This window comes from Dioscorea cayenensis, chromosome 5 (genome assembly GCF_009730915.1).
Source record: "Dioscorea cayenensis subsp. rotundata cultivar TDr96_F1 chromosome 5, TDr96_F1_v2_PseudoChromosome.rev07_lg8_w22 25.fasta, whole genome shotgun sequence".
Classification (NCBI taxonomy): domain Eukaryota; kingdom Viridiplantae; phylum Streptophyta; class Magnoliopsida; order Dioscoreales; family Dioscoreaceae; genus Dioscorea; species Dioscorea cayenensis.
In genome coordinates this window covers 32,332,351-32,360,286 of record NC_052475.1, presented here as the reverse complement: position 1 = coordinate 32,360,286, position 27,936 = coordinate 32,332,351, and the positions used below count along the sequence as shown (strand labels likewise).

Below are 27,936 nucleotides of genomic sequence, written 5' to 3'. Positions count from 1 at the left end.
TTTTGTTTGAAAAGATGGATAAACCCCTTGAATTAATTAAAAAGACAGAACAAAATAGCCCTCCATAACCCAAGCGAAGAGAGAGCAACAACACAACAGAAACAACACACCCACCCACTAAAAGTGGAACAACAACGAAAGACCCCACCAAACAAAGGGCAAGAAAAACATAAGAAGAAAGACAAATAAGGAGCAACATGCCTCCTCAAAACCCAACATTGAAAGACCTAGCTCGGGATCTGGTCCTACATCTCCTTAGGCAACGTAGAACCACAAATTTCTTCCGATCGCTGGCCTAGGAAATCCAAATTGCGCCTGATGGTAGAAATGGAATCTGCAAACTTCGCATACTCTGCTATTGCTGAAGGCCAAGATAATATCATGCGATCACTTTTCAAAATAATAGCAATGTCAGGCAAATCATTCGCATTCAAAATATGATCATTTCTAGCAAGCCAATTATTCTAAACAAGAGCTTTATCAAAACCCTTAGCTCCCGAGAAGCCATCCTCAATTTAGAACGCCACGATCCCAGACGTGACACATAGACTGGGGTGGTTCCAACAGCTGAAATAAGTAAACAAAATACTCCCAAACCTTTTGAGCAAAAGAGCAATGAAGGAACAGGTGGTCAGCCAATTCAATCCCTGAATGACACATCACGCAAGTTGTTGTCGAAAGCCTATTACACCTTTGCTTCTCAAGATTTTCAAGGGGATGAATCATATTTTTCCACACTAGTCAATTGAAGATATTAATTTTCCACGGATAGTTGCTACGCCAAAACCACCTAGAAATTTGGCATCGCAAACCCCCATCATTCAGAAAATTATAGAAAAACTTCACCGTAAAAAGCCATTTGCCGTGAGAGTCCACAACTTCTTGTTCCTATCTGCCCCCGATTATCTGTCCCCGATTAGATAAAAATCAATAATGGTACAGAATCAGGACAAGGTTTCCCCTGAATGGGGCTTCAGCTAACAAAGGAGACAGATCTCTTATAGTTCTGAAACTGATTAACTCTCAAATTGTCCGGCCACAGAAACATAGGGGCTCTCCCATTTAGCCACCAGTCTGCCTACTAAAATTCTCTAGAATTTTTGGTGCCCCTTCAATTCACTGTAGATAGCTGGATTTAAAACATTTCTCTTATTCCTATATGGAGTAATTGTTTTGATAGTTTTCTTATCAGAAGAGTTAAAAATTTCTTTGTTTGCTATCAAATGGAACATGGCCAGTCGCCCAATTCATTACTGGGTAAAATATGCTGCAGCAGTCTTTCTTAATTATTTCCGCGAGCCCCCGCTGGCTGATAATGCCCATTTCACCTTCAACAATTTTGGATAGACAAACTAAATAAGCATTCACACACAATATTCCTCACAAAACATGAGCTCCCCATGCAAAGCCAATTTAGTCCAGTTTCCTCATTGATTAAACACAGGGCAATCAAAACGAACAAAATTGAGCGAGATTCTCCACTGTAATGGTTGAAGCAGGGTCCCATGCCAGATGGATTTGCCATCTTCCTAATTCTGTGAGGATTAATATCACGATCATTCTAAGGGCATCATACCCTTGGGCCTTAGACACCCTCCCATCCTTACTGTTGAACTTCAACTTCAGTGAGCAAAACACATGAACCCAGACTTATAGTGGAAATTGAAATAAAGGGGAATCCGACCACATACTTTTTTTGCTTCAGCTCAAGCTGGATCCACAAAGAAATCCTATTCTTGTGTTGCTGCACTAGCATCTGCTGAGAAGGAGTCCATCATCAAGACCATATGACATTTAGCTTATTCAAATATATATATATATATATATAAACTCAGAAGTCACAGGAGAGAACTGGAAAAACAAGAAATGGGTCAAATTCACCTACATTTCTTCTAAGAATCAAAGATTAATCTCCCTTATGATTCAAAAGCCTTCATTTTTTTTTTCCTTAAAACAAATCCAAGTCAACAAACAATAAGCATAAGCAGCCAAGATTCAATATCTCACTAACACCATAAACTAGTGAGAAGGGCAATAAAGGATATTAACAGTACTCAGCTTAGTTCTAAACAAAACAAAAAGTGCGCACACACACACACACACACACACACACACACACACACACACACATAACACACAGATGTTGATTGCTCAGTAATTGTGTTCAACTTGCCAATAAAATGGGCAATCTGGACATTTTTTTTTTTTTAAGTTGACCAAATCTAATCCAAAATAGACAACAAGCAACCAAGAAAAGAAAAGAAAAAAATTCTTTGAAACCTGTCACTCTGTCCCCGATAGGTGACACAGACAGACAACACTCTGCCTTGGTTTCCAAGAATGATGTTTATTTCTGAAACACAAAAGAAGAAAATGTTTTGCACATTCCCTAAACCTAGAGGATAAAATAGTGCATTCAACTCTGAGTTTCGCTTAATAACGAGTACATGCACAGATGTGAACAGGTCATAAAAGTAAGTTACACCTCAATCAATAAAATGAAGGATGCCCGACAAAAGCATAACTTTGATTCCTAAAGAGACTTACCAAAAGTTCTCAATTTCTCCATGGCTGTTCGAATCTGATCTGAGATGCTTGTGAAGAGCCATCTTTGTGCTGCCTCATTGAGCCCATCTGGAGAAGTTTTAGGCCACCCCAAATTGTTCAAATTTTCTTCGCATGAATGAGTCAAGGCAGTTTGCCTTAAGCTCCAGAGATCAAACTCTATAGGCTCACCAATGATAATTTTTATGTCCTTCATGCAAAGAGGAAGAGGGGGTCTTCGCCCATAACAAGCTTTCTCAGGCATCACCTAAACCTCACGAAATACGAGAAGTACACCATATTAATGGTTTTCAACAAAATGATCCTAGACGAAAAATTGACTTGCAAGCTCAAGCAACATATAATAAAACATAGAACATAGGTGTGTTTGTAACAATAAAAAATATAGAACATAGGTGTCCTCATTAACATAAATATAATTAATAGAGCACTTTATTATTAAGAAGATCAACCATTACTGCTGCTTGTTGTATGCAATGCTCATGATTTCCTAAATAGATGAAAAGCATGTGTGCAGAACTAGGTAACTGTGAAAAAAATATATATTGAAAACATTCTGAGATCTGATCATTCTGTATGTAATGGAGAAGTCTGAACTAACAATGTCTGACATAAATAAGAACAAAGCTGTAAAGAAAAAAAAAACCACTTGCTTTCTCAATAGAATTGTCATATCACACCAATCTGTTCTCAAAAAATATCAGTGTACAAAACATGACCAGAACCACAACCTAATGTATGAGGAAGATTGTACATAAGAAGTATGTTTGTAACAAGAAAATAATTGAAAAACCAATGAAGCCAGACTAGCCAGTATTTTTCGTATGCTGAAGGAAGATTGACTAACATAGCAAATTGATGGAAGACAAATTATCTAAGGCACGCTATTCATAAACTTGAAAATTGAAATCATATGCACAAAATTCACTCCAAAACCAACCAACATGCATGGGATGCATGAGTTTTGTAAAGTTTAGACAAGAGCAGCCAATGTAATAAGGCTTTATGTTATATAGGTTTACACACCATTAATAAAGTAAACAAACAAAAGGATTTAGCACTCGTCTCTATATACCTTTTCAAAGCCTGAGTGAAAAATTGGCAAAACTATTGGTGTCACAGGTGCCCGTACAATTAGACTGGCAGTTCCCCATTTTAAACGTCTTACAGGCACATCTTCCTGGTTAACTTTTCCTTCTGGAAATGTATGCAACTGCACTTTTTGGATTGTAATAACAAGCCTGAGAAAACCATACATTTCTACAAATGATATGACGTATTGATCACAACAACCATTCTAAGTCTCTAAGCCAAATGAAAAAAGACGCACCCAACCTCCTCCATTCAAAACATCAAGAGCTTCAGACATTTGTTCTTGATAAATTCCACCACCCCTTGTCACTGGTATGCATTTTCCTAGAAGTATTAACCTCTTAGACAGTAGTAAATGGTATATAATCTTAAAAATGGATATATAATTCCATCCACCACAACTTACAAGAAGCATGATTCAACGACAGCTTAATTTAAGTGCCAAAACACAAACAACCACTGATGGTGTGTAAAAAAAGAAAAAAAAAAAGTGATTTCACATTTGTAAATTGATAAAAGCAATAGTATAGTTGATACAAATGACATACCAGGAGGATTTGGATGAAATTTTACAAGAAAAGACATGATTCAAAATAAGGAGTAATTCCTAAGATCTTACATATTAGTGCTAGAGGCAGTTTAGTAATTTCAAGATCATTGCCTGAAATTTCTGCCAAGTCATCTTGAATTCCATGTTTAATTAAGTTTAGGAGTTTGAATAAGTTTTAGTTTAATTAAGTCCTTTTTTTTTCCTTTTCTTGTAGAAGTCGGAACTTTTCTCCTATTAGGAGTCAAACTTGCTTAGATAAGTCCTCAAATCTCTATAAAAAGAGAAATGAGTCTTCTTAGGAATAATCAATAATTTAATCACAGTTTTTTTTAGCTTAATACTTTATTTCAAGGTGTGCTTTCCTAAGAACCATAGGTGTGATTGCCTAGCATATCCTGTGGCATTAATATTTTAAAATGTGTCTAGTAGGAGATATTGCTTATGCACCACAGCAGAGACATACACAGATTTACAATGGAACGTTCATTTCACATGTACATGTAGGTTATGTTATCTATGGAGATGGTTATTCTCCAGTGGGGAAGAGACAGAGTTAAATATGATTAAAAAACTACTAAAATGTTGTTTGCAAAGAAGTGCTATTCGTGACACATTTTTTATACATATAATCTCCCTTAAACTTTCCACAGGAAATTGATTACACCCAATCAGTTAAGACATAAGTATTTGAACTTCAAAAAAGCTGGTGAGTACTACGCGGAAAAATTAGACTAAACTTTTGTTCAAATATTTCATAGCGAGTGAAGGTTCGTCAAAACTAGCATTAGATTTGCATTTTCTGAAAATCATAATATTTCACAGAGTACAGTAAAATATATACCATTCTACAAATCTTCTGGTCAAACATGAATTGAAATCTAAATGAGGGCTGGTTTGCAACTTATTGATACGATAAACGATTCACAAATTATCTAATGTCATACTAAAAAGAAGGCATGCTTTCAAGTAAGTCCCATGATAGGCAAGAAAAAATATGAATAATATTACCAAGTCGGAACAAGTATGAGAGAATCCTATTCTTGAAGCATATGTCCTCTGCTGCAAGCACCCAACGAGCTAGTTTTGCATCCATAGATGGAAAACCCTTGAACCCCCACATAAGTGGGTCATCCAACCTGTTTTATGATGCAAATTTTTATTTTTTATTAAAACACACACACACACACACATTGTACTTATCACTTATTTGCAAAAAAAATGTGAAGCCATCCACAGGAGTAATTAGAGTGATAAATCAAGATGTTTTACAGCGCATAGATTATAATGATAACTCTTGAAACCAAGCTGGATACAAGGATGCCAAATTCTAGGTATGCAAATACCTTAATGTTCCAAACAACTTAAGAATCTCTGCCCATGTCAAAAGACATGCAGTTTATCCACAGGATGTGCTTTTCTGAACCTTTGAATTGCTTGAACTATGAAATAGACAAGTTATTCAAATGGTGCACAATCAGCAATGCTGAAATCAACTATCTAGAATTGATATAACGTCAACTCATGCAATTTCCGCTATGATGTCAGTACTCTCTCTCTCTCTCTCTAATACACACACCCCCCTGACAGGCCCGAAGAAGCTCATGTTGATGTCGCATTGTCAGATTTACAGCCATAAATACATTGCAGAGAGTAGCTAAGGCAAGCGTATGCGTGATAAATATATTTAGTCGTGGATGTTACTAACCGGCATAATGAAGGAATGTGAAACAGTTAAACAAAAAATTACTGACTGAATTCCCAGTTTTGCAGGTGCAGATGCTGCAAACGGAACGGGTAATGCTATGACAACCAACGGTAGAATGGACATTGAGCAAGAAAGGGAAAGATTGGTAAAAGGCTCACGTGGACATGTGGTTGCTAACGGTGAGAAGTGGCACACTGGACGGGCGTGATCTGACGAGGCGGATGAGGGTCTCGGGGTTGTGGACATGGGTGGAGTTGAGGACCGTGGTCATGACCTTGGCGAAGGCCCCCACGGCCACGACGACGACCCTCCGTGGAAGGCCCGCCAGATGCTCTGCCCTCGCTGCCCACCTCATCATCCTCTCTCCAGTGCTCGCACCTTCCCACATCCGCCAACGCGCAACCGATATGACTTGACTGCCGAGGCGCCGTCAGAAGACTAGAAGGAGGCCATTTTGGTATTCTCTATTTCCTCTTTGTATGTTTTGGGTTTTGGCAAATTGGGTTTCAGCCAGGCTGGGCTGGGCTGGGCCTCGGGATAAAATTACGAAACTCACACTTGAGTTGAGAAGTAGTAGTAGAACCATTGGGATCTTTCATCTTACTAATACTAGCTACACAGGGATCGACGTCAGACATACATATAAATTGGACGGTGCAGATTGGGCACATTGGTTCGCTTAGCAGGAGAGAATCCGGCCCGTTCATGCCGACCCAGTCCACAGCGCGAATCCTCCTCCACATGCGCACCCGCGATTTTTCTTCTCATCATACATCATCGTCATTATAATCATCATCAGACACAAAAGGGAAGGGAGGGAGAGGTCTCTCTTTGCTCGCTCGGCATATTTCACCGTAACCAAGCGGGTGGGGGAGTCTTAATTATCTCCTCAGCTCTACCCTCCCTTTGCCCCTTTGTCTTTAATCCATCATGGTTGCCTCCGCTTCTCTATCTTCGTTGGCGGCGAACGTGGCGGCAGCATCTTCTCCTGGCCCCAAGCGTCGTCATCACTACTGTAACCCCCTCTCTAGCCTTCCCTTGACCGTCACCTTCGCTCCCCCGTCCATCCTCAATTCAAGCCTTCAAGTAACTCTCTGTCATCGGAAGTCACAGCGGTAATCTTTAGCTCTCTCTCAATCGATCTATCCATTGGAATTACTTGTTAGCATGCCATCCTCTGGATCCTATGCTTCATTTATTTGCGGCACTTAATCTAAGATTCTTATTCTTGTCATTGAACATAACGATTGTCACCGATTATTCAATTTATGCCCAATAATCCGTTTTACAGCAGCATAGTTACCCTTTTTTTTTTTGCATCTATTTATCATCCTCTGAGTTATTTACGTTCTATAGTAAACAAGTGCGCACATAATCTTGATTCTTCACGGCAACGGGTACTGATTTCCAGCGATGTAACATATTCAACTACATGCTATGACCCCTATAATCATGACTAAATACCCTATTTTTGTTCTTCACTTACCGACTTAACTAGGGTTTGGACAGATTAACTTTGCTATTTATTGGACCTGACATATTTGTGTTGAAGTTGGACCCCCCAGGGAAAATGCAATCTCAACTCATTCAAGTTCTCAATTATAGGAAAATTACTCACAAAGGCCTTATCTATAGCTATAGTTGTGGAGTTACTTTTTATCAATCCCACTATGGGCAATCCAAGTTGCTTAATGGACTTGTTGTGAAGCTCAATTATAGGAAAATTACTCACAAAGGCCTTATCTATAGCTATAGTTGTGGAGTTACTTTTGACTAATCCCACTATGGGCAATCTAAGTTGCTTAATGGACTTGTTGTGAAGCTCAAATCCAAAGACTGGTGAAAAGTGAACTATCCACTTTGACTGCCAAATGACTGCGTAGACATGTCAAATGTGGAAGAGTTCATGTTCATTGTCCTTAATTGCTGGTTTGAGCTCAAGAAAACTGATATTTGATATAACTGGCTGATACATTCTTAAATATGGTTCATCAACTTTGGTCTGTGGTTAACTAGTGAGCTTTTGTGAGGCGATATGATGGGCTTAAAATTACTTGCTATTGCATTCTAGATTTGTTACCCAAAGATTTAAAATCTGTTTTGGGTAAAAGGTTTGACCTGGCCATTCAGCTTCCTTAGGTTTAAAGCTTAAAGAGTACCAAACTTATACGATGTGGCTATGCAACAAGATGGGACATTGGTTTCATTAATTGACAAGAAGAATACCTTAAGCAATGTGACAGACCACGTATGCTACTGTCAGAGTGAACTAAACCTTTAATCAAATTTAGTCTTATCAATATGGGTTCTTTTAAGCAATTTTCTGATGCCAAAGCGTCTTTTCAGCCACCTAGAAAGGTTTAGGGTTTTTTTTCCATTACCAAATACTGGCTCAGATATTGCATTTGTCATGCATCTCATGATTATTTTTATATGGTCATTCAGATATGACAATTCTTTATTCTTTCTTTATTTAATGATATTTCTAACGTGACTGCATTTCCACTCTTGAAGGTGGCTACTTGATAGTAAAAATGGGAAGTCTCAATCAAACTCCAGATTATACAGTTCATGGAGGCAGTCCACATGTAAAATTGATAAAGCTTATCTGCCAGAGCTTTCTTTAGGACAACTAAAATGTTTCTCTTGCCTTAGGCGATCACATGACCGAACCTCTTTTCTTAAAAGGCACACGCCAACTTTTTTGAAGGACAAAAAGACTTCTCCTACGCAAAGCCATTCATTTGGGGGGAGTGTTGTAAGTTCACCTATTAGTGCCATTGGCTATGATCAGAAAATTCTCTTAATTATGTCATTATCTCATAGCTTTCTATTTAACTATGTACTTAGTGAGTATCCATACTTGCAGTAGTTAATGGTTTTTATCTCGTTGCTTTTTATTAACTATGTGCATAGTGATTATCGATACTTACTGTAGTTAATGGAAACTAGATTCAGTTTGTCATTTGTATTTGCTATATAATTTTGACAATCTCTTGCATTATATCGTGACAAGAAGTCTGGTCTACATGATGATGAAAAAAATTGTAAAAGATGTTAGTTAAGGCTTTGAAGTTTTGAATGTTAATTATCCTATGTTGGTCACATAAATTCCATGCCTAGGCTATGGAGATTTTTCCAAAGATTCTTTGTGCTTTTAGTAGTTGGATGACACTCTAAATAGTGTTTGAGATTTGGTTAGCTTTTATTTGGTTAGATCTTGGAAAAGTCAATTACCTTCTAGAGTTGGCTTCAAATAGTCCGTCTCATCATAGGTCCATCATTAATTGTAGCTGCTGCCTTGCTTGCTCAAGATGAACTTCATGCCCTGCTATTATTAACTACAATGATGATGGTATTGGATAGGCAAACTTTGGCCAAAGTCTCATTGTATGAGAAGGAACCATGTCTTACATTTCCTGATGTACTTATTATGTGCCAAATGAATTTGGTTTTCTTAATCGTTGAGATCCAAATAGCTTTCAGAATAAGGCATTATATATATGTGTGTGTGTGTGTGTGTGTGTGTTTTTAAGTTGAGTTGATGCATTTGAACTCATGAATTAAAATCATTTTGTGTTAAGTGTTGTTCCTATAAAGCAGCTGGCAATGTTAAGTCTCTTGCTGCAACTTTATTATTATCTTGGGGAAGTAAAGACTTTTCTGAGCATTTCAGGTGAAGCCCATTCTTATTCCTCAAGCAACTTTGGGTCCTGATGAACCACATGTGGCAAGCACAGCATGGTCAGATATAGCCATAGAAAAGCAAGGTTTAGGGTTTTGGGATCCTAAAGCAGAAAAAACAGAGCTTGAAAGATTTTTAAATATTGATCTTCCTTCTCATCCGAAGCTGCATCGAGGAGAATTGAAAAATGGCCTCAGATATATTATTTTACCAAATAAAATTCCAGCAAACAGGTATCACCCTGAGTATTCTAGCTCGTTTACTTGTTCTACTAGAAAGACATTTGGATGATTATTACCAAAGATACAATTTTTGAGAAAATATAATGTTTCTTTTTTTTTTTGTTGAAAGAGGTTCTTTTTTTTCTTCATTTCAGTATTGTTGAGATTTTTTTTTGGGTGCATTCCTACTGATACAAAACAGTGTTATAGATCAACTAGGGATTATTTGTCCACTAAATTTTCTTCATTTAAGTTGTTAAATCAATATTGCCAACTTGTTTTCCTTAAGTTTTTGTATTATACTATCAAAGAAGCAGCTTTGATGCTCCTTTTTTTTTATTTTTTTTTTATGTTTAAGGTTTTATGTGCATTCTCAAAATACCTTCATGTGAATAAGTCTGATATAATTGTTTAAATCAAACTTAGGTTTGAAGCACATATGGAAGTTCATGTTGGATCAATTGATGAGGAAGATGATGAGCAAGGAATTGCACATATGATTGAGCATGTTGCATTTCTTGGCAGTAAGAAACGTGAGAAACTTCTTGGGACAGGAGCTAGGTCTAATGCTTACACGGACTTTCACCACACTGTTTTTCATATCCATTCCCCTACTAGTGCAAAGGTTTTCTATTTTTCCAATGAAAATTTTTTGTATTTCATCTGTAAAGATATTTTTCCATGTACAAGGAAGGAGAACTTCTGTGAAGTGTGACATGCAGAAAAAATAAGTTCCAGATTTTCAACTGATGATTCCAGTTCTTTTGGCAACATTAGTGTTAATTAAAATTCATACTTCATATAATTTGATAGTTGAACTGTCTATGTGAACATCAAAATGAACGGATGAATAATTCATCTATCAGCAAGTGATGATCTCTTTACTTAATTTTGTCATTTTGAAGCATGACTAATTTAGATTGTATAGCATGACAATCATGCTTCTGTCAGTAACTATTGTGCTTGTTGATGTTCAGGACTCAGATGGTGACTTGCTTCCATTTGTATTGGATGCTCTCAATGAGGTATCTTTCTTTCACCTAATTGGTCTTAGACTCTTTGAATAGATATACTTTATTTGAACTTCTGGCTGCATATTTAAGAGAAGAATTGCTAATTTCAGATTTTGCTTCTTACTAACAGGCTATTCATTTATATCTTAGAAAAACTGTCAATTGATATATAGAGTAGAAAGTTCTCAATAAAACAAAAGGACATCATTAGCACCTTGTTTGGTTTGGGGTAGCTACTATTCCCCCAACCAAACAAGGTGGGGATATGCACTATACAACTATTTTGTAAATATTTTATTTAAAGATAATTAATTTAATTTAATTATTAATATTAATAAAAAATATTACTATTTTAGAAAAATAAAATTTAAATATTACAATAAAATATTTTTATTGGTACGAATTAAGTTAAAATTTTGACAGCTTATATAAATTTTTTTTTCTAACCCAATGTTTGAGAAATATTTCTTTAACCCCAAACTCTTACTCCCAAACAAACAATACCAAGTGTGTGCAAGTGTGGAATATGAGTTCTAAGGTGGATCATTTATTGTTTTTAAATATTCATTAAAATGGTTTATTTATTTATTTTTTATATTTGCTAGAAAAATGTGGTAGAATAGTTTAACGAGGCTATCTAGAAAATATAACTTGTTGTGGAGAGTTGAAGCTTCACTTATACCATTTCCTTGGCAGTTTTTCTCCGAATTCGCACCTAAATGTAGTTTGATACTTACATGATCACATGCTATGAAACAATCTAGATTTGGGTTCAAATCAAGAGACTTTGTTTGTGTTTTAATATTATGAATTGGATGACACTTTATATCTACTATTGGTTTTTCTAAATCATCATTATCATTTAAGTACACCAGATTGTCCAAAAAAAAATCAATGTAGGTACTAAATGCCTTGTCTTCTGGACAAGCAGCATGAAATCTGTTCTACATGCATAGATGTTTTTATTGATGGCTTCAAAGTTTTTTGTGAATGATTAGTTATTGATGCAATTATCTGCAAAGAATGAAAAAAAAACCCCTGGCCTTTTATGATTGTTTCGGCATGTAAAAGCTTCTCTAATTTTATGCAAGCCCCTTCTTACCAACATTAACACACTTGTAACAATTTGTATATTGTTGACCTAACACATTTTGAGCTTCATTATTCTTCTTTAATGATGTGCTGACCAAACATTGCCTAATGCTACCTGAAAGGACAGCAAGTTATGTTGGTGCCTACTTTTAGGGTTTATCTCTTGTTCTCACTGTCAAATATCATTGGTTGTTCTACATCAACACGTGCTCACACAGAGTAAACATGGGTATATATGTGTGCATGTATACTCTTGTGCACAATTATTATGCAATGATCTGGAGCTGACTGGCTTGAACTCATTTGTTAGAAGCACGTTGACTGCTGTCACATTTTTTTTCTGCTTACCTTATGGATAAAAATGCTTAAAATATATCAGCCATTATTCAGCTCTTTGCGCCATTTTATTCATGGCTCTTCTTAGGTTTATCATGTCTAAAATGATACATATTCTTACAGTTGATAAAATGATTTTGATGAATCCAGATAGCTTTCCACCCCAAGTTTCTCCCTTCCAGGGTTGAGAAAGAGAGACGTGCAATCCTTTCGGAATTGCAGATGATGAACACAATAGAATATCGCGTTGACTGTCAGGTAAGAAACTTATATTATTGTGTTTGCTAAGTTTGATAGACACTGATCAATTGCCTTTTGCGGTAAAATTTAATTAATCAGATCTACATTTTGTGTTGATATATTCATTTTTACAGTTGCTACAACATCTTCATTCAGAAAACAAACTAAGCAAGAGATTCCCTATTGGATTGGAAGAGCAAATAAAGCAATGGGATGCTGAAAAAATCCGTAAATTTCATGAGCGTTGGTATTTTCCAGCAAATGCCACTTTGTACTTGGTTGGGGACATTGATAACGTACAGAAGACAGTATACCAAATTGAGGTTTGCCAACCATGCACTTTATTGCTATTCCCATGGATTTGCTAGTTTATTGTGGGAGTGTCTAACAAATTTGATCTCTTCACTGATTAACCTCTAACTTTGTGAAGGCGGTGTTTGGACATACGGTTGCAGAAGAGGAAACACCTAATGTACAGAGAACCAGTGCATTTGGTGCGATGGCTAGTTTCCTTGTACCGAAGTTGCCAAGTGGGTTGACTGGAAGTCTGACGAATGATAAATCGTCAATCTCTTTGGATCAATCAAGGCCTATGAAGAAGGAAAGGCATACAGTTAGGCCGCCTGTTGAACATATATGGTCTCTCCCTGGATTTGCCCAAAATGCCAAGCCTCCAGCAATTTTTCAGCATGAGTTGATTCAAAACTTCTCAATCAATATGTTCTGCAAGGTATCATAGAAGTGAAAAATCTACCGTTACAGGTATTTATTGTATGGTACTATGGTAGACCTCAAAGTCTATTATGGGTGATTGGTACTTGATTTATTTATGTGGGTAAGTGGGTGCTGCTACCATGTAAATAGGCTAGGGACTTGGGAAATATGGATCTTTTTGATGCACCATGGAATTTTTTTCTTGTTACATTTTTTTAATCTTTATGAAATATTTTTCATGTTTGGACCTGTAAAAAGTGAGCTTCTGTTGAAAAAATGAACTGATTGCATGCCAAAACATGAGGCACCATCAGATTTGTTGGGGTGAAACAGGAATTGAGAAATCTCCTTCATACATCAAGCTCACGTACTAAGTCTAAAAAATGTTTGGGTAGAAAATCTGTGTTTAAATTGAGAAAAATTAAATTAAAGGGCATTGATTGACTACTAGGTGAAAATTTAGTCTTCTTATTGTTTTGGCTAGCTTATATTTTTTAGGTGATACAAGTTTCTTCAGAGTTCAAATAAACAATTGAATATTCTAAAATTGAAAAGGTGAGTGCAATTTCATTATTTTGTGGATTTTTCTTACAGATTCCTGTAAATCAAGTTCGAAGTTATGGTGATTTGCGTAATGTTTTGATGAAGAGAATATTTTTGTCAGCTTTGCATTTTCGTATCAACACAAGATATAAGGTAATTATCTTTGTTGTAAGTTGTGATCTGATGGTTACAAAACTATATGTACTACATGGTCATTGAATATTGTATCAGCTGCCTTTAGTTTTATTATTCACCATTGATAATCATCACAAAAGTGGAAGAAATACCCAAAAGTTGGATCTCAGTTGAAGCTTATAAACATGAAACATCATAATTGATCAATAGCAGGAGACCGTATTCCTTTTTTTCAAATTAAACGTTAGATGCCTGATGCTAGATGTCAGAAAAAAAGTTGCCATTCTTCCACTATTTCCTATAGAAAGCTATGTGTTATTTCTTGAAGTCTTTCTCCAGTTTGATGGTGTCAAATTAATTGGTCTCCGTGCTTTTTCTACTACCTTCTTCTTGTTGGACATTGCAGAGTTCAAATCCTCCTTTCACATCAATTGAGTTGGATCATAGTGACTCAGGCAGGGAAGGCTGCACTGTCACCACACTTACCGTTACTTCAGAACCTAAGAACTGGCAAAGCGCTATTAAAGTTGCAGTGCAAGAGGTTTGCAACTTGGCACATTCTGAAGTCTGATTTAACTAGTCATGCTGTTTTACAATCTATTCTAAAATACTTTTTGATTTTATGTTTTTTAGCGTTTCTTGTTCTATTGCATGCTTAAGGTTTAGAAGTCTAGTTTAGCACTAGTTTTGTATGAAACATTTTGCAAAATATCACAACTTGCGATCTAGCTTCTTTATTTCTATTTTGGATTTGTAGGGCTTCAACTATGGGAAGCAATTTTGTCAACAGAGTATTAAAGAAGGAATATTAACATAGCTTACGGAAAAATTGTTTTTGATTGGAAGTAAATTGAAGTGAGTTTTTTGTGTGATGAACCTTAAATATATAATTATTTGCAGATCAAACATATTACCCGAGACTAATTCAACCCTAAAGCTTAAGCTTATGAAATGAGAGGCCCAAACTTATATATTCAAGTCCAAACTATATTAATTGCTGGGGGACTATTAGTTACTCTAATATGACCCTTGATACATGCTAGTTTATTTTAACTAGGGTTGCAAACAAGCCAATTAACCAAGTTTTGATACCATGTTAGATGCAAAGTAGATATATTATCAGGGTCTAATTCGACTCAAAAGCTTATAGGATGAGAGACCCTATATTATCTGAATTGGGACTATTAGTTACTCAAATGTATATTACTGTATTATTTAAAAACAATACTCTAAATATGAAAATGTCAGTCCCAAATAATTTAGATATCTACACGCTAAATTGAACAACTACCATGAGTGAGATTCATGTTGTTGCTATGCTTTGTGGTTATGTGCTTCATTGGAAATTGAAATTAGTTTGTTTCAGGTGAATTGGTCATCCTCGATTTTATCCATGGTATGAATTGTTTAGTTGTACTGTTGTAGATAAAGCTGTAACTACAAATCGAACTTATTTTACTGGTGTTATGGAATGAAGGCATTTGAATACCAACTGTAAAAAACTGGCTATTATTCATCTAAATGCAGCAGTTAGATATGGAACTACTGCATGATTTCTGCATTAAAAAAAAAAAACTGTTATTGTTTTGGCATAAAGGTACCTAATCTCACCATTTGTGCATGAAATCAAATAATGTATTTATAAGCAAGGTATCAGCTTCAAGCTGCATTTAGAATCTCGCACACTGGTTTCTGTGCCAGTGCTTGCCTGTGATCTTCCAGTCATCTCTAGCTATCCCTGTCTAAGGAAAGACAGACCTACCTGAAATCTCAAAATAGGGTTTGGAGACAACTAAAATCCTATACATCTCTTGAAGTTGAATGCTTACGAGTTTGGTGAGATCTGGGTTGGGTGAACATTTGACTGCTGCTGCAGTAAAATTTTAGAGAAATGAAGACCAGAATTTTTACCAAAATATTTGTAGACTAGAAAATCTCATTGTGATTGTAAATGTTCCAAGCAAAGAAGTTAATTTGAGAGCTTCATTTTTCCTATAATTTTGCTGGTTATTTTAATGTAATTTGCTGACATTTGTTGTTTAGCACTATATGCTTTTCCCTTCTGATGCATGTGGATTTAAGTTAACTTTCAATTTCTGTTTCTGCTTTTCTAATGAAGGTGCGAAGACTAAAAGAATTTGGTGTGACAAAGGGAGAAATGGCCCGCTACATGGATGCACTAATAAAAGATAGTGAGCAATTAGCTGCAATGATTGATAGTGTCCCATCTGTGGATAATTTGGATTTTATCATGGAAAGTGATGCTCTTGGCCATACTGTCATGGATCAAAGACAAGGTCATGAGAGTTTAGTTGTAGTTGCTGAAACAGTAACACTTGAAGAGGTAATTTATATTTTCACTTAGTTTGTTTGAACTTGGTGCTGGTAAATGCTCTATTATATGAGCTTAGTCTATGCTAAAGTTTCTTTCTAGTTAAAAATTCACGGATAATCCAGGTTAATTCAACTGGTGCCGAAGTGTTGGAATTCATTGCTGACTTTGGGAAGCCTACTGCACCAATTCCTGCAGCAATTGTTGCATGTGTTCCAAAGAAAGTGCATATTGATGGATCTGGAGAAGTTGACTTTGAGATCCATCCTAATGAAATCACCGATGTTATCAGAGCAGGTTTGCAGGAACCCATACATGCTGAACCAGAGGTGTGTCTTTCATGAGTTATTCTTTTATCTCTTGTTCATTTTAGGCTTTTAGCTTTATTTTAGAGTTTCACTGGAGATACTTATCAGGCAGGCTCAATATTTTTGTAAACATAAACTTTTCAAGAGAGTGGGGTTCAACAGCATATTTTATTCAAGATGCAAAATGAGTAGCCGTAAAACATTAAACAATTTCCCTAGTATAGATTTAAACTAGTGTTCTTATGGGTTTGGCGCTGACATGCTATCTTATTTGCAATAGATCGATTTATGTTGGCACATCTTATTTTCTCCTTCATATTTTAGTCATATCCTTCTGACATACATAACTCAATTCTGTTTCCTCTTGTTTTATTTTTAATTTTTTTATTGGCAGCAGTATTAGTCTGCTACCATTAACTATTTGCATTAGCAAGCATTAAGGAATAGGAAGGCTATGCTTGGTCATGGTGTGGTTTTTGTATGGAGGAATTTTGATAATATTTAAGGATATGAATTCGGACTGTATGATCAAGTCACATTCTTCTTCTTTTGATTGTTTTATTTTCCGCCTTCATTAGGAATGTTATGTTTCATTCTTCTGCTGAAGCAAAATGCACAGTTCATTGAAAGCTTAGATCAAAATTTGTCTAGTTTTCCATTCATATTCACTTTCTGGTTTAGTTTGTATATTCCTTTGTTTTATGAAACTTAAATTCATGTTTCTTAAATTGGTGATAGTCCTTATTTTACATGTTTAATGAAAGTCACATGATACCTTTCTTGGGTGACCTATTCCTAATGTTTATGATCATTTAAAATTTATTATTACTGTGTTATTGTCTCCAGTATATTCCTACTTATGTGAAACACTGGTAGTTCATGAGTATCTCTCCTGTAAGCTTGGCATATTAGCCTTGCCTTAGTGTTCAGTCACTTTGTTTCCATTTTTTGTTCTTTCTACTTTCTAGGAGTTTCTACTTCTATTCAGCATATGATCAACTTGAGGTCATGAACCTAATTTTCCTTCTTATTTCCTTGAATATGTCCTTTGGTTGATTGATCATTCAGGATCAACTCTATATTGTAAACTATAAAGACTTGACATTTCTCCCTCATCTCTATATTCCTGTATTCATATCAAGGAAACAAGAACCCACCGGAGAAAGGCATTAGAATTATTTAGCCAGTACCATCCATTTACATGACAGGAGCTTGAAGTATTGCCATAAGCCTTTTTTCTTCATCAATTTTATGTGTTTTCTAATTTAACGTTGTCTGTTGTTGAATTAATTGATTCCACTTGTCCTTGCAGCTTGAGGTGCCAAAAGAATTAATATCCCCATCACAGTTGGAGGAATTGAGGTTGAAATGCAAACCTTCTTTTGTACCCTTAGTTCAAGAAGTGAGTTCAATAAAACTATTCGATAAGGAAACTGGCATCACTCAACGATGTCTTTCAAATGGTATTTCTGTAAACTACAAGGTATTCTTAAATCCTGATTTTCCTTCAAATCTAATTTCTGTCAACTACAAAATATTCCTAAATCCTTATTTTCCTATAGTTGCTATCCACCTTATGGAATATTTATCCTTCGTAAACTCATGTACACCACAGTTTTGGTAAATTTACAGTTGTTGGCATGTCACATAGGATCCTATTAATGGTGTGGCTGTGAGAAAATTAGCCTGTGAGATTATAATCTTTAGTAAAATTCCTTGAGTGAATATCATCAGTCTGAATGCCATGCTACATACTTGGTTCTAGTTTTGTATTGTTCAAAATGGCGTTTCTTAAGAATTTATATGTTTGACCATATAGATGCAGACAAAAATTTTTAAACCCATATTCCTAAATTTGAATCTTTCACCTCATTTTTTTCAAAACTCACATTTCGTCTTTCAATCTCTGATGTTATGTCTTGTGTACTGGTAGCTGGTTGAAGTTTGCTGGCTACTGCAGAGTTACATTGATTAGGATGTAATATGCACTCATTACCACCATAATGCATTGTGTTAAGAAAACACATGAATTCATGAAATATACCAAGGTTAGTAGCGGACCTTATGTTCAGATTGGAAAGAATCTTCATTTGCTTTACGAGAAACTGGAAACTTGATGCAAAATTATTGCTGGTGGTCTGGAGCCAGATCATTCTTTGGTAGTTGATTTATAGTCTTTGGCTTCTTTTGAGTCTTTCTGCAGGATTATGCTTTGTTAAGGTTGAGAAAAAATCCTAGCAAGTTAGACATTCCAAGCTGGGAATTAGTTCCTTAATTGCAATTGTATTTGCTTCCTAGCCTTGCAGTTAATTCCAAGTTAGACATTCCTGTATATATGTTGAGGTTTGAAGCTGTTCCGGTATGTATGCTTATCTTATTTTTAGATATTGGTTAAATGGGTGCCTTAATATTTGATGGTGACAGATCACCAAGAATGAAGCCAGGGGTGGTGTAATGCGACTGATAGCAGGGGGTGGAAGAGCAGCTGAAACTTCTGAACTGAAGGGAGCCGTTGTTGTAGGTGTGCGAACTCTTAGTGAGGGCGGTCGAGTTGGCAATTTCTCTAGGGAACAGGTATCCAGTTTTCTTCCCAATAACCCTCTGAATGGGGTAATATACTATATGCCATTTTAATTTTCTCTTATTCGTCAACAATTAACAATCTTTGGATAATTATTGTCTTCCATGCATACTTTTTCTCTTGTGGTTCTGTTATATTCGATTTCCCTTTTCTGATAAAAAATTTTAAAACTTGGAAATAAAGGTAATGCCCTGTGATTGATAATGGATGATGAAGTATCATTGATCAAGATTGAACTCAAAGACATGGGCACATTGTATCTTATATTGCTTGGCTTTATACCATTGTATACCTTTTGAACTCTTGGATAAATTTTTGTTAAAATGTCCTCTCCAGGTTGAACTGTTTTGTGTTAATCATATGATAAATTGCTCTCTGGAGTCCACAGAGGAGTTTATCTGTATGGAATTTCGCTTTAGTTTAAGAGATAATGGGATGCGTGCTGCTTTTCAACTTCTTCATATGGTTCTTGAGGTAAGTGTTATGTTTTTTTTTCCTTTTCAATTGTGCTGTGAAGGTGAGTATTATTCTATTAGCCCATGTTGTGCAGCTCTCTGAATTAGTTTTGATTTTCTTCCTAAACCATTTTTTATCCCATTCGTAGGAGCTACCTTGTGTTGTACAATATTACAAACAAAGAGTTTACCAAACTTGTTCCTCTGGTTTGCAGCATAGTGTATGGCTAGAAGATGCATTTGATAGAGCTAGCCAACTGTATCTGTCATATTATCGGTCCATTCCTAAGAGCCTGGAACGTTCAACCGCTCACAAGCTTATGTTAGCAATGCTCAATGGTGATGAAAGGTTTGTTGAGCCCACTCCACTATCATTACAGAAGTTAACACTGCAGGCAGTCAAAGATGCGGTAATGAATCAGTTTGTTGGTCAAAATATCGAGGTATGTGAAATTGCCTGCTAAACTGGGAGTTGCGGGTGAAGCATGTTTTGACTTTTTGATTAATGCATTCGCTATTTATGGTTGAATGTTTTCTACTCCAGATATGCCATTTCTATGGAGTCTAACATATTTTGGAATCTTCAGTCAGAAAATTGTTCTCTTTTTGCTTCTCTTGCAAATCTTATGGTCATGAAAACTGTATTCAGGTTAGCATTGTTGGAGATTTTAATGAGGATGATATTGAGTCCTGTATACTTGATTATCTGGGGACAGTTGGAGCAGCAAGAAAGGCTGAGATTGATTCATCTTTTGACCCAATTACATTTCGGCCATCCCCTTCAGATCTGCATTTCCAGCAAGTATATTTCAGAATTATATCCTTTAATCAATATATTTATGTGGTTCTATTCATGTCAAGTCATGCGGTTTTGTCCATGTGCTTCTAGTATTTGGAGTAGAATTATGATAGTAGAGTAGAATTATGATTGTAGCTTAGGTACTCTTTCTATTGGCAAATAATCATTTCCTCATTTCTTGTGGAATTGCTCTTCGTGCCTATTATTCTAATCATTAGTTTAAATAAATGCACCCAGAAGATTTAGGAAATCAGCCAGTATTTCCTTGTCTAAGCATTTTAGAGGATGCTACTGATTATCAGCTAGAGGTGTAACACATTATCTACCTCGGGATGACTGGAACCACACTTGATATTATGGATTACTTAAGGTGTTGAGCTGGTGAGATTTAGACAAATGAGGCATTGAAAAATCTGTTGCCAGTTTATGTTTTAGAACTGCAAGTAATGCTGGCAATTAGCCTAATTGCATGAGCACATAATCTAAAGGATGATTACCTCCGACTTCTGGATGTATTTCTGTGTGTTGGTAAGTTAAATTGGTTGTCAAGACTCTTTTGTCTACTGACAGGTATACCTGAAGGATACTGATGAGAGGGCATGTGCATATATAGCTGGGCCAGCACCCAACCGTTGGGGATTCTCAGCGGAAGGAGAAGATCTATTTGAGCTGATCAACAGTTCAGTAACAGATGCATTATCATTTTATGTTTTCTACATCTTGAGGCATTTTCAGTATTTCCCCCATTGCTAGTAAACAGCATACCTTCTATCTGATGTCTGTCAAAAGGGACTTTCTTGATGTGCCCCCCTTCTAACATAGTAAACACTAGCTTTCCTAAAATGTAATGATGTGATTAATGTTATTCCATCAATATAGTGCATCAAGCTGTAGCTTAGCTATATAAAATCATTCTGTTATGCTAGTATTCTTATAACAATCTTGGTAGCTTAATTTGACAGTCCCTTGAGTTTTTCGGTTAGCATTTATGAACCATTTTGTGTTCTTCATGTTCAATTGTTTGTGTACTTTATAAATGCATATAAGAGTTTTGTAAGATATGTAATGTTTCTTGCTGTGATACCAAGTTGATTGTGAGTGGTATGATAATTACTGGTGTTATTTGTGAGCTCTGTATCAATCTATTATGGGATCTCTCTGTAGGTTAAACTAATACTTACGTAGCTATACTAATGTAAATTAAGAAATTCATGGGTATAACCAAATAGGTGCAGCTGAGCTGCTAGGAAGGGCATTACTTTTGATTTGATTGACTTGGTAGCTGAAGCTTAATTCATGAGAGTACATTGTCTTAAGTTGCACTAATTTGCAGTGACTGCCTTCAAGATGGAATGCCATAATAGTTTATAGTAGGCTAGAGATTGTGCAAGATCCTGCTAGCTGGACATTAATATAATGGTTTACTATGAAGAAAACTTGCCATTGATTGTTTTGTTGGGATAAATTTAAGCATATTATTATTAATGTCACTTCACTTTTTTCTTCTGCCACAAGAAAGAATGCTTTTCTAATCTTGTGGATGATTGCTACGCAGCTACACAGTCTGACACAGAGAATTTAGCCCTCACTGGAGACAAGAATGTGGAAACTCATTCTGAAAGAAACATTCGGGTTCACCCACTGTTCTTTGGAATCACCTTAGGGCTTCTAGCTGAGATCATAAACTCACGGTACTGTTTCTATTGCTGGAAGTTATTAGTTTAAAGATTCGGTTTGGTTTTTAGTTATTTATAATTAAATATTTGTGCCCTGTGTATGGACTATGTGATATGGATGTTGAAGCACTTAGATTAGATGTCTCTAATTTGTTATCTTGTAAAATAATTGTTGTGTGAACAACATAATTAACAAAAATCCATTGCTCTTATTTTCAGGCTCTTCACAACTGTCAGGGATTCGTTAGGATTAACTTATGATGTATCATTTGAGCTTAGTCTTTTTGATAGACTGAAGCTTGGGTGGTATGTGATATCAGTAACGTCTACTCCAGGCAAGGTACACTTATTGTTTTATAATTTTATTTTTATATTTTCGATGAAAGAGGAAGCCACTTCTTGGGGGAAACCTTGTGCTCAAGGGGCTGCTTCCTTGTTCTTCGGCATTTGAGTAGTATGGGAAGTTGATAGTGCCTCGGGCATGCTACCTGAAGGTCTTACAAACTAATCAACCTTGGTGGGGACCTTGCTGTCTTATGTTGTTAAGATTACCCTAGTGCTGCTTTAGTCTTTCAGATATTACTCCTATCTCTTTTATTGCAAAGGTTTTCAAAGCTGTTGATGCATGCAAAAATGTACTTCGAGGCTTGCACAACAACAAGATTGTCCAGAGGGAGCTTGATAGGGTGAGTATTCCTCTGACACAACGAAAACATTCGACTCGAGGGATTTATCAAATATTTAGTATTGAAGAAATTTAGATGCTGTGACGGCCATTTGTTCTCTTTCTAGTGCAGATGTTCAGTTGTCATGTGTAAATTGTAGATAAATGTATATTCAACTATGGAAGTTAAAGAGTGTGTAAATCATACCCTTGCTCAGACCTTAGCATTCAAAACATTTTTAGAAACTAACTCAGAGGTTTGCTTGAGGTGGAAACTTTGAATTCTTATTGTTTTCCTGCAATGGAAGTGCACCTCAACCAGTTACAACTTTTATACCGTAATTCTAGTCATCAGAGCTATATAATCCAAACTATTTTAAAGCTTTTATGTTTATGGCACATACTTGGATGACATTATGCTGTGGATGACATTGGCCAATGGACATAAAATATGTTAAATATTTGGTGTGTGATTTTCAAGAATTTTTTTAGCATTGGTTAAGCTTGTATATTTGTTGAAGTGGGATGGAGTGAATTGTATTTGATGGCTTGCAAACCATTTTTTCTTATGAACTTGCGTACATGAGGAAATCTATAGTCTATTTGGTGTTTAATCTGTTGCTAATATATGTTTGTGATGCTGCTTTTGTATTAAATCCTATAACTGTTGCAGGCTAAGAGGACCCTTCTGATGAGACATGAAGCTGAAGCAAAGTCTAATGCTTACTGGCTAGGGTTGCTTGCACACTTGCAGTCTGCATCCATTCCAAGGAAGGTTAGATGAAACGCTATATTGATCATATATTTCTATCAGAATTTTTGGGAAATCAGTTCATAACAGCACATGTTGGACTTGGTTCCTTGGTATATTCTGAACTGTTTATTGGTCCTGCAGTTTAGATTTATTCTACTACATAGATGAATGATGAGATTTTGTTTACCATCTCTTGAAAATATCAAAAGCACTCTCCACTGAATTACATTTCTGTCAGAAATCACTAATATTCTTCTCCTTTAATATTTATTTACGTTTCACTCCTGTCCATATATTGATGAATAAACTTGGTTTGCTGTTATACTTGTATGCTGGTTTCCTGATTACATGCATAAGATTTACCCCTCAATCCCCATTTATAATACACCTTTTGAAGTAGATTTCTTTTCAAACTTCGTTTGAAGATGTTGGGAAGGATTTGCAGGACTGCACCAATTTTTTTATCTCTCATATAAAGATAGCTAGGCAAACCTCAAAAATAAAATGCAAGCCAAAACAATGAAATGAAGTGTGTTAAATAATTAAAAACATGTGTGGTAAAATGAGGCCCTCCATATAATTTTCATGATTATGCTGCTGTGAAAGTTATCTGCCAAAATTCATGCCAAGGTGTTGAAGGCAAGGGAGAATTAAGAGTGAATATTTGATAAATTTCCTCACTGATGAGTTGATAAGTTTTTTTTTTGCCATGTGTGATGAGTAAAATTCAAAGTCTAAACACCAACATCTATGTAGTCGGCTGTGCAAAGTCCTGCATTGATATGTAGAGAAAATTAAGTTGGTTTATTTTCTTAGAGAAAAGAAGAAATCTGACATTTGATTGAGCTAAAATAGAGTGAAATGGAACATAAAATACAAAATGGTGAAAAAAGTTAAAAAGCATCAAACATTTTCTTGCATGTTTTATTGTTCTTTTTTTTACGCAACAAAAGATTACAAATTTTCCCTTCCTTTTATTTTCCTGTTCTTCCCCTTAATCCAAACTCATAGGCATATCGTTCCCCACAGTTTCATGTAATCTTCAATTTTAATAAATTCAACTAGTTTAGATCAGATGAAGTAGTCCCTTCTCTTCTATTTGGATCATACTGATTTTGAGGCATTTTTGAAAGAAATGCTTATTGATGTATGTTCTTTCTATACTGAGGTTTTTGCTTATTTGAATTATTTGATGATTCTAAATATACACTGATAGTGTGCTTTATGAAACTTGGGAATTGAATACTTAACTGGGAATGAGGTTGGAAAATTTCCACCCACTTTGATTTGTTACAGAGCCTAAGGCCAGCTCATATATATGTCAATATGATTTCTGTGTTGGTCTGTGTTCGTTATGAAATATGTCAATATGATTGCTAGAGCTTGATTTTGAACCTTACGATTGAAGGCTCCTTAGACTCAATTTACCTGGGAGAATGATCTGTGTGAACCCATATCTTGAGCATCACATGTCTCTTGGTGTAAAGTTATGTCTTCTATCTATGCCATAGTAGTCAGTGGCTATTTCATTGATTTTTGGGGGCTTATGTGATGCAGGACATTTCGTGTATCAAAGACCTAACTTTGCTATATGAGGCTGCAACAATTGAGGATATATATCTGGCATATCAATATTTGAAGGTTGATGATGCTTCTCTATTTTCATGTGTTGGAGTGGCTGGTGCCCAGGCAGTTGATGATTTATCAGGTAAAATGTGTGGTCACTCATCAATCCTAGATATGGCTTTCTTTTTTTATTAAAATGGATAGCCCATATTTTTTAGATGAAAGGAGTACTTTGTACTGAGTTCAGGGGAAAAAAACTATGGATATGGTTGAGCATTGAGAGATTGTGTTTTTTGTGTATCAACTGTATTAGGTTCTTAGGATAAATCAATTTCACCATTATTTCCACAAGTGCTGTTCACTGATACCCTCTATCATGAAGAAGAATGTATTCATATATGATAATGCCATTTCAATACCTTGACATCCAAGAACCTCTGAACATTGAACTTTGGCCTTCCACACTAAATTAGAAATGTTTAGAGATGGAAGGTTCATGCAGGACCTTCTAATAACTGCTAGCATGGTTTCTGTTTTGATTGAAGCATATTCTCATCTGTGTTTCTTATTCAATCTGGTTAAAATTCATGTGAATGGAGATGGTCTTCGAAGAATTAGTATGATTTATGTAGTCAAGTTCTAATACAATACCATGTGATTCTGGGTATCTTTTCTAGTATGCGAAGGCCTATCAAATATTGCCAATTGGTTACTCATGTTCAAATGAAATATTTTTACTTCCATAATTCAGTTTTGCTTTAGGTGACTCATGTTCAAATGAAATATGATCAATTGGATTACTGACCTAACCTTAATATCTATTCTACATTCGCAATTCTGTTCCAATTCACGGCATCGCTGCCTCTCAGTGCTATAAGAATGTAGAGATTAAATTCCTTGTTTGTCATTGCCAAGACTGTCCTTTCGTTTAAACAAATGACATAGCAACTTTATACTGTAAGTATTATTGTACACAGAAGACTTTGGTGGCTTGTGGTCAAAACTTGAAGACCTAGTAAGTTGGTTTTTGGGAACAAAGATTCAATAGGTTTGAACAAATATCCTCTCGTGGGTTGCATGCATCTCACACTCCCAATTCCAGCACTGTAGGAACCATGTGAATGGGGTTGCCCATTTTCAAGTAAAGCACTCTCTATTGCTTGGCATGTTCACTGGGGGGTTCAGCTTCACCTCAAGAATTATATACTTGACCATGGGTGAACAAGAAGGCGGTCCCATCTTTTAATGCTTACTAAATAATCCTGCCTGGGTTCCTTAATCCTGCTTGCATCCCTCGAGTCTTGGCTATTTAATACCTTTCCTACATCTTTTGAACTTTGTAAGAAAAGCTGTTTTTGCTTTGTTCACTCAAATAACGTGGTAATCTTAGCAACTTGTCCTAACTGGACTAAATCTGACTTGGGACAGAGCTATACATACTCTCTCTCTAAAAGCTTATCATCTGCTTGTCAAGTATGACCAGCGAAAGTAATGAAATTATATGAAATTGGAAATATATTTACGAGGCTCTTTAAGGCAGTTGATTCAACTTCTGGTTCTTGGTCAAGTATGGACCAGACCAGAGTCCGCTTAAAGATTTATTGACCAAACTCCGATCAATCTCTGGGTATATCTAGTTCAAAAGGTTGCTCTGACTTGCCTCCCATTTTTGGTTTAAAATCATTTTAACTCATTACACTTGCTCAGAAGTTCATGTATATACATGTCAATTCTATATATCCCATATTGGATTTCACTCCCCAGCTTTAGTGATTGATTGACTTCCAAATTGCCCTGAATACTCTGGATTTTGTACAGCTGTAGCAGATGAAGCATCAGACATTGGCCATCAGGGCCTTCCTCCCATTGGCCGTGGTATGACAACAATGACACGACCCACAACATGATATCCTTGCAGAAAATTGGATTTCATGGCACGAGAATTTGACTGTTTGGAGGTATGTAAATTCAAAGCATGCATATAATTAATGAAATGAATTTTTTCATGTTTATTGCATTGCAAAATTTTATTTATTCTCTTTTTTCTTTGTCAATTGCACCCTTGGGAATTTTATGAGTACAAGAACAATCTGACCATAGCTGTAACATGATAGAAGCTTAGGCATAGCTTTTGCTTAGTGCCCCTTTCTTTTTGTTATTGATTAATCATAATTTGTTTGATAGAGAACATATTTTTAGTGCTTTTTATGTGAAACTGTGCTAATTTTGCTGTAGTGCTTGAATTATTAATTGTCATTCTTATCAGCAGGTCAGCACGGGAAAGTATTTTTGAGCTCTAACGGGTCAGCATTTCCAGTAGCAATGAAGGTGCAATTTTTTAGGAGTTTCAATATGGTACCTGAAACTAAAAGGGCGATCATTCACTCGTCTTCCCCCAGCTCAAACTTTTACATACATATGGATTTCTGAGCACACGCATATAGGCAAGATTCAGGATGTATGTTTCAAAATTTTAGATTTCTTATTCTTTGGGAGCTTCTTCTGTGCGTGTTCTACAACCCCCATATTCAAGTACAGTTTTTAGACAGGCAATGAAATTTAAATAGTGAAGAGTGGAACTTTTTACAAAGTCAGATCAGCTAATATGGCCTTATGGCAAGTTTCCAAATGTTGTATTGTTAGAGGATGAACTGTTAAGATCTCTTAACTCTCTTGGGCCTGGGAAATGCAAACGGGAGAGATGGAAGTTCATGTTAATTGAACATGGTTCAAGTATCATTACTGGTAATTCTGACAAAAAACAGTATCATTACTGATAAAGAAATCAATATCTTGTGTGCGCACTTATGTTCTTAAAGACAGTACTTATTTCAGACTGTAGTTAATTTTGTTCTTTGTTGTAATTCCACACTCTGTATGATCTGTACTTGTACCTGGCTATATGGGTTT

At 35.9% G+C, this 27,936-nt stretch overlaps 2 protein-coding genes across 8 annotated transcripts; one reads left to right on the top strand and one right to left on the bottom strand.

Moving 5' to 3' along the window:
• Positions 1-28: 28 nt before the first annotated feature.
• LOC120261456 (N-acylphosphatidylethanolamine synthase) lies at positions 29-6,362 on the bottom strand. Of its 5 annotated transcripts, none has more exons than XM_039269359.1 (6): positions 6,071-6,362; positions 5,216-5,343; positions 3,896-3,981; positions 3,641-3,778; positions 2,548-2,812; positions 29-1,759 (listed from the first exon to the last, which is right to left on the bottom strand). In XM_039269359.1, the coding sequence occupies exons 1-6, from the start codon at positions 6,298-6,300 to the stop codon at positions 1,731-1,733; spliced, it is 876 nt and encodes a 291-aa protein (XP_039125293.1). In that variant the 5' UTR covers positions 6,301-6,362; the 3' UTR covers positions 29-1,730. The 5 variants fall into 5 exon arrangements, with proteins under 5 accessions (XP_039125293.1, XP_039125290.1, XP_039125291.1 ...); XM_039269356.1 differs by having other exon boundaries at positions 3,641-3,825; positions 3,901-3,981; XM_039269357.1 differs by having other exon boundaries at positions 29-1,756; positions 3,641-3,825; positions 3,901-3,981.
• A 292-nt stretch (positions 6,363-6,654) lies between these two features.
• LOC120260894 (stromal processing peptidase, chloroplastic) lies at positions 6,655-27,860 on the top strand. 3 transcript variants are annotated; one of them, XM_039268465.1, is made up of 25 exons: positions 6,664-7,027; positions 8,427-8,670; positions 9,589-9,830; positions 10,245-10,443; positions 10,796-10,843; positions 12,410-12,517; positions 12,634-12,822; positions 12,930-13,229; positions 13,808-13,909; positions 14,298-14,432; positions 16,011-16,235; positions 16,349-16,552; positions 17,844-18,014; positions 18,956-19,105; positions 19,449-19,586; positions 19,783-20,010; positions 20,217-20,369; positions 20,937-21,045; positions 21,922-22,057; positions 22,262-22,382; positions 22,648-22,728; positions 23,380-23,481; positions 25,018-25,168; positions 26,845-26,984; positions 27,293-27,860. In XM_039268465.1, the coding sequence occupies exons 1-24, from the start codon at positions 6,843-6,845 to the stop codon at positions 26,931-26,933; spliced, it is 3,810 nt and encodes a 1,269-aa protein (XP_039124399.1). In that variant the 5' UTR covers positions 6,664-6,842; the 3' UTR covers positions 26,934-26,984; positions 27,293-27,860. The 3 variants fall into 3 exon arrangements, with proteins under 3 accessions (XP_039124400.1, XP_039124399.1, XP_039124398.1); XM_039268464.1 differs by having other exon boundaries at positions 6,666-7,027; positions 27,296-27,860; XM_039268466.1 differs by lacking the exons at positions 26,845-26,984; positions 27,293-27,860 and adding an exon at positions 22,537-22,559 and having other exon boundaries at positions 6,655-7,027; positions 25,018-25,153.
• Positions 27,861-27,936: the final 76 nt, after the last annotated feature.

Excerpts from the sequence above, each read along its gene's own strand:
- LOC120261456 (XM_039269356.1), bottom strand. The coding sequence starts at position 6,300 with ATGTGGGAAGGTGCGAGCACTGGAGAGAGGATGATGAGGTGGGCAGCG. Across the intron at positions 5,344-6,070 it reads GTTAGCAACCACATGTCCAC|GTTGGATGACCCACTTATGT; the intron begins GTGAGCCTTTTA and ends ATCATAAAACAG. Across the intron at positions 3,826-3,900 it reads TGATGTTTTGAATGGAGGAG|AAATGTATGGTTTTCTCAGG; the intron begins GTTGGGTGCGTC and ends TATCATTTGTAG.
- LOC120260894 (XM_039268465.1), top strand. The coding sequence starts at position 6,843 with ATGGTTGCCTCCGCTTCTCTATCTTCGTTGGCGGCGAACGTGGCGGCA. Across the intron at positions 9,831-10,244 it reads AATAAAATTCCAGCAAACAG|GTTTGAAGCACATATGGAAG; the intron begins GTATCACCCTGA and ends AATCAAACTTAG. Across the intron at positions 10,444-10,795 it reads ATTCCCCTACTAGTGCAAAG|GACTCAGATGGTGACTTGCT; the intron begins GTTTTCTATTTT and ends GTTGATGTTCAG.